Below are 6,553 nucleotides of genomic sequence, written 5' to 3' on the forward strand. Positions count from 1 at the left end.
GAATCACTTTAAACAGACATTCCTATCACTGTTTAGAAGCTAGAAAAGTATCATTTATGTTTATTCTACTTTATGGGCCCTACATGGTAAAATTAAGTTTAGTTACTTGAAATAATTTTGGTAGACTTCCCTCTGTAAATTCGTAAGCAGAAGAATTTAGTGGTTAATTCTCATACATTGGTTTTGAAAAGTCAGGCATAGCTTTAAACATTCACTTTATTTGCAGCAATTTTTCATGTAAATAATAGAATGATAAAACTGCATTCTATTCTAAGCTAGTAAATTGCACCTAAGAAATAAATTGATGAAATTGTAAGCCTTTTAATAAGGAATATAGGTTGTAGAAAATTATGCTAATATGAGATACAGAAAGTTAGAAAAATAATATTCTCAGGATTATAAGCAAATAAGCACTAAATAAGGAAAAGTTTCTGCAAATATGATATGGTAATAATAGAGTTTTGAATAAGAGAAATTCAGAAAATGGACCAGCCACTGAAAAGGCAAATATGTACCAAACAAATTTGTATTTTCATGATTATACTAAGGACAGAAGGAGCAATTTATTAAGGTTAATGCCTCAGAGCATTTAACTTCTCTACTCGTTTTCTTTAATTTTTTAAATGGAAAATAGCTGCTTCAATAGCAAAGAACATTGTAACATGCAAGAATTTTCAAAGAATGCAACTGCTCTATGGCATTTAATTTTACTCTTGATATACTCATCTGATGCACATACAATGCCAATAAATTGGGCTAATAACAAAATCTGAAATCCAGAGGATTTCTTTTGCTTTCATAGTACAAATTTGCCCTGAAGATAGAAGGCAATCCAAATGCAAGCTTGTTTCACCCAGAAAGCAGTGTCTGCAGATTCTTGTTTCATAATAATAACCTGAAAATGAGATCACAGGAAATGTATTAGTGAATAATGGATCATCAATTGAAATTGATTAGCTAGCATAAAATCACCCCTATACATAAATCTTTCTAAGGAACAATCACCTTTAACTTGAAAAATACACATGTTTATTCTTTCAGGAGAAGAAAATGAAATATTTAAAGTATTCTGTTTGCTAGACAAATTATTTCTTCAATTCCCTAATAAACTTGCTTCAGGTTTTTAAAAAATATAGCTGTTTTTACCTTCCTTAGTGATCTTTTCTGCAACAGAAACCAAATTCCTTTTCAACTTGCAGTCGAGCTGGAGGCTAAGGAAAAAAAAAGAGACAGTGCTAGCACTTCTCCATTATAAGGCTGAGCAAAGAAACATGACAAAATCATAGTTGCCTTTCACAGTCACAGAAAAACAGCTCTGTAGAGGCAACTGGCAAGATAGTCCTCCATTTTAAAAGGAAAGAATCATTGTAAAGCTCAACTTTTAAAAGGAAAGAATCATTGTAAATCTCAACTGGCAAGATAGTCCTCCATTTTAAAAGGAAAGAATCATTGTAAAGCTCAATCATTGTAAAGCTCTACATCAAAGTCCTTGAGTTCAAATTTTATTTCCATTTTGAGGGAGAACAGCTCAAGCGCTGGGAATTTGTATTCTTTTCCTCTTATCCAAAATCTTACTCCCTGCCACCAAAACAACAAGGACAACATGGCATGGTTGTATAATCCTTTAAATAATGTAGAGGATCTTTGTTTGACAAAGATATTTTCAAAAATTCCTGGGCCAGTGTGCTACCTAACAACTAACAACTGCCACAGTTGATTGAGTCCAATGAGTTATGTATTGTAGACTCATTAGGTCTATAGCTCATTGGTGGGCCACAGAATGGTCCAGAAATGCAACTGCTTCAATCAGTTCTTTAGGGTGAATGACTTTCATGATTACTTATGACATATTTGGAACATTAGCAAGATTTAGGGTTATTAAAATTTGGTACACTAAAATTGGTTTATTATGAGAACTTACCACAGGCTCTAATGCTGGATTTTAGCAGTTAATCCAGTTGCCAGATGATTGTGGGTAACAAACAGTACAAATTTCTTACATCACATATATAGATAATTGGAATAATGTAATTTTAATGAAGAAAAAATTGTGGTCAAGTCATTATCAACATTGTCTTGAACAGATCTTGATTTTCAATTGCTGCTGTCTTTGTTTAGTGTTATTTTTACCTTCTCATTAGCAATTTATTTTCAGTTAACTCTAAAAGAACAATATTTTGGGGTTAAATTTTTTCCCTATAACTAGACTTTAAGGAGTGTATACATTGTGATTCAAATAGACTCATCATATTCTTATTGCTAAAGAAGATGTATTCATACCTTCTCTAAGATTTATTTGGTCCATTAATGTAAAATTCAGTCACATGCTGGCTTCAATGCTGTTTTCCTTTGAGTTCTTTTTTTGCTTTTCACCAAATAGTTAATTTCTTTAAATTACTGATCATGTATTTTGCACACGAATGCTTATATAACCTATTTTATTTTCATTTGTCAGAATATTTTAAAGCATAGTTAGAATAGAAGGCTCTTACGTTCTTTTCAATAAAGATCTTTTTTTTTTTTTGCATTTTATAAAAATTAAGGTAAATACAACCTACCTTATTGCCAAAGGGTATGCTATATAACATACTTTCATTGTGGACACTTTCGTTACCTAGAAATACAAACCGTTACTATTTCTTTAATTATTCCCACATTTGATAGTTCATTTATTCAGCACTTTAAAAAAGTTATATATTCAAAGAGTAGGATATAGGTAAAGAGAAAAATTGCTAAAGAAATAACAGGTCATACTGACAAGGCACTCTTGGCAAGTATACTATTAATTTCTCCTACCCGTAAAGATTGACTTAGAAAGGATACTGAGGAGTTGCTTCAGCTTAGAAACAATCCAACACCTTTGAATAATGACCTCCACTTGATTACACTTGGATTAGCCAATTGCAAAGTACCCTTTTTAAAAAAAAATTATAAGTTTCAAGTATACAGTACATTGGTTAGGCATTTATGTAGTTTATAAAACAATCCCCCTAATTGTTCTTTCTCTCCTCTGGCTCTCCACCTAGCCATTATATCAATGCTAACTGCAGTCCCTATGCTGTGCTCCCTATCCCCATGACCGTCTATCAACTACTAATTTGCACTTCTTTAACCCTTCACCCCTTTCTCCCAGCTCCCCAACTCCCTTCTCCTTTGGCTATCACCAGATTGTCCTCTATATTTGAGAGTCTGTTTTTGATTAGTTTGTTCTTTTTGTTCCCTCTGGCTCCTCTTTGCCCTCTCAACATTCTGCACGCATTCCTCCCCATCACTAAAGTGAATCTTTCACTGAAGTGAATCATTCTCTCGAGCGTTATTCAATTTCATTTGCTCTGTCAATAATGCCCATTCATAAACATCGGCTCTTATTTACATATGTCATCATCAGTCTTTATAGCAATTCCCATGATAGAATTTTTATCTACATTTTACATATAAGGAAACAGAGGCCTAAAGAGTTCAAGTGACTCGTCAAAGGTCACAACTAGTAAGTTGTGAAGAGACAGGTCAATTAGAGTTCAAAGTACATGCTACTTTTACTATATAACAATGTCTCTAGCATTGCTATTCTAGAAACACCTCACAATTTATTTTGGATGTCAAGTGGTTTTGCACATAAACACAAAATCTATTTTTTAGAACTTTTACACTGACCTGCCTAATCATATTAGGTTCAAATTACATTGACATTGGTATATATGTGCTTTGTTTTAGTCCTAGCTCCTTCAATAAATACCAAGGACTTACCATTTGGGTGGTGCACAATGATGAGTTTATCTAAAAGATAAAAAAAAAGCACATTCTATTGAGTTTTTCTCAATATTTATTCTAAACTCTCTTCTTTTTATTATTTGACTACTTGTCTTAAAGGTGAGCATGAAATTTCACAATCTGATTTAAAAAATACTAACCTCTATCCACTAAGTGTGAGATCATATTTTTTATTACTTTTGTCTTTTTTCCTCCTAATGCTTGTCCCAAGGTATTATGATTATAGTTATGTTTGACACTTAATAAAAGCTTGCTATTCTGTTTTGACATTCTTATAGCTTGGACTACTCCTTTTTTTTTTTTCTTCTGTAATTAACATTTTCTGTAATAATTACATACAGTATAATTCAAACATTTTTAAGTGTATGTTTTTCACAAATCTGTACAGCCAGTTAGGATAGAGAACATTTCATCTCCACAGAAAACCCCCTTGAGCTCCTACATCCATCCTCACCCCACTATTACCCATGATGACACCTGTCCTGATTATCTCTATAGATTAGTTTTATCTAGAATTCCAGAAAAATTAAATCTGATAGCATGTACTCCATTGTGTCTAGTATCTTTCACTCAGCATAATATCTGTGAGATTCATTCATGTTGCTGTGTGTAATAGTAGGTATTCCTTTTTATTGTCAAGTAATATGAATCCACTGTATGAATATACCACAATATAATTATCTATTCTCCTATTAGACATTCAGATTACTATTTTGAATTTGGCTGTAATAAATGAAACTGTTATGAAATTTGTGAACGTGTCTTTGGATGGTGATATGCTTTTATTTCTCTTGAAAAAAATATCTAGTAGGGGAATAGCTAGGCTGTACAGTAAGTCCATATTTAACTTTTCTGGAGTTGTCACAACATGTCACACTCCTATCAGCAATGCATGCAATACATGTCCAGTTGTTCCACATCCTAATCACCCAACTTTGACAATATTTTAAAATTTTAGCCATTATACTTGTTGTATATTGATATTTAATTGTAGTTTAATTTGTTTTTTTCCTAATGATTAATAATTTTAAGCATTTTTTCAAATTTTTATTGGCCATTTGTTTTTGTAAACTAAGATCGAGGTGCTAGATGTGCTCATTGATGCTGGGTGTCATTGCTTCTAGGTCCTCTCAGCAGACAGGACTAAGAAAAAAAAATGTATATATATATACATGTACAACTCAATTTCTCCATATATATTAAGAACCATGAGTTCCATTCCAATACCACAAGATTCATTCTAGGCTTCATTCTTTCTTTAGTTGTAACTACCTTCTGTGACAATAGGAAACCCGGCTCTCATTATCCATAGTTTGTTTGTTCGTTTATTTATTATTTATTTACTCAATCCTACAATATATATAAAGTAGTTTTAAAATTGCTAAACTGTACCCCTGTAGAGAAATAAGCCCTATTAAATGAAGTATAAAATGATTTTTATGTACTTTTTTCTTTTAATTTTAGCCTTAGAATGTGTTGTTTTCTAAATTTATTTACTTATTTTTTCTAGCACCCTTCAGTGTGGTTATGTTATTTATTTGTCATATCATCAGGTTAATTTTCTTCTGCTTATATTCTATTTTCTATTCTTCTCAACTCCATCCTTGTTTGTTGACTATTCAAAATATTAACACAGTTCTAAATGTCAGACTATGCAAAGAGGTATATATATCACAGAAGTACAGTTTTTTCATTTTGAGTAATTTTTTTCAGTTTTATTTTTTGATTAATTTGTTCTTTTTGTCTAAGTTGTTAAATGTATTGGAAAAGATTAAATTATATTTCCTTAGTATCATTTTAATGTCTGTAATATCTGTTGTAATAGCCTCATTTTAATTCCAGCTATATGTGAATCTTTTCTTCTCTTTTTTCCATGATCATTTTTGCCATGGGCTCACAATTTTAGTTATGTTTTAAAATAACTAATATTTGGTTTTGTTCATTTTTTCTATTGTTTATATCTTATTTTTAAAATCAATTTATGTTATTTTTTCTCTTACCTCATTTTGAATTAAGTTTGCTTTTTATTTTTCAGTTTCCTAAGGTGAAGACTTAGATCACTGATCTTAAGCTTTTTGTCTTCTGTTTTAGCTGTATTCTACAATTTTGATGTTTTTCATTATCATTCAGGTTGAAACATTTTCTTGTGATTTCTTATTTGTTCTATGGTTATTTTGAAATGTTGTATTTAGTTCTTAAATATTTTGAGAAATTTTTCTAATTTCTTAAGTAAATAGTAATATGTTTTTGTTGTGGTAAAAGCATATGATTTCAAAAGAATAAAGTCTTTCAGAGAACATATTCTGAAGATTTGAATCTTCTGAAATTCATTGAAACTGTTTTGATAGTCCAGCATGTTTCGTACCCTGGTCAACCTTCCATGAAAACCTTAAACAAACATGTCTTCTGAACTTTTTAAATGTCTTGTTCTACAAGTGTCAACTAGGTCAAGTTAATTGAAAGTGTTATTTAGATCTATTGCTACTGGTTTTTGTGTATTTGTTCTATCATTTAGTAAGGAAATGGTGAAAACATCTCTGAGTACTATCAAATTTTGCTTCATGAGTTTTTATAAAACTCATAAATACATATATAATGTAAAGGACACAAATATTTAGGATTTTTATATCTTCCTAGTGAACTTCCCTTTTACAATTTTGTAATATTATCTTTTATCTCTTGTAATAATCTTTGTGTTGAAGTTTATCTTGTCTTATATTGCTATAGCCGTGCCAGCTTTCTTATGCGTAGTATTGGCATGGTAAATCTTTTACTATTCTTT

The 6,553-nt window shown here is 30.9% G+C and overlaps 1 protein-coding gene across 1 annotated transcript in view; it reads right to left on the reverse strand.

Annotated features, from left to right (window-relative positions):
- Positions 1 to 647: 647 nt before the first annotated feature.
- The window catches only part of BANK1 (B cell scaffold protein with ankyrin repeats 1), a 285,835-nt gene continuing 279,929 nt past the window's right edge, over positions 648 to 6,553 (reverse strand). Inside the window, 4 exon segments of the mRNA XM_023531394.1 lie at positions 648 to 895; positions 1,147 to 1,211; positions 2,559 to 2,614; positions 3,748 to 3,777. Of these exon segments, the coding sequence (XP_023387162.1) occupies positions 1,152 to 1,211; positions 2,559 to 2,614; positions 3,748 to 3,777 (146 nt within the window). The 3' untranslated portion in view covers positions 648 to 895; positions 1,147 to 1,151.

The sequence above is a fragment of the Pteropus vampyrus genome, unplaced genomic scaffold (genome assembly GCF_000151845.1).
Source record: "Pteropus vampyrus isolate Shadow unplaced genomic scaffold, Pvam_2.0 Scaffold67, whole genome shotgun sequence".
In the NCBI taxonomy this organism is placed as follows: domain Eukaryota; kingdom Metazoa; phylum Chordata; class Mammalia; order Chiroptera; family Pteropodidae; genus Pteropus; species Pteropus vampyrus.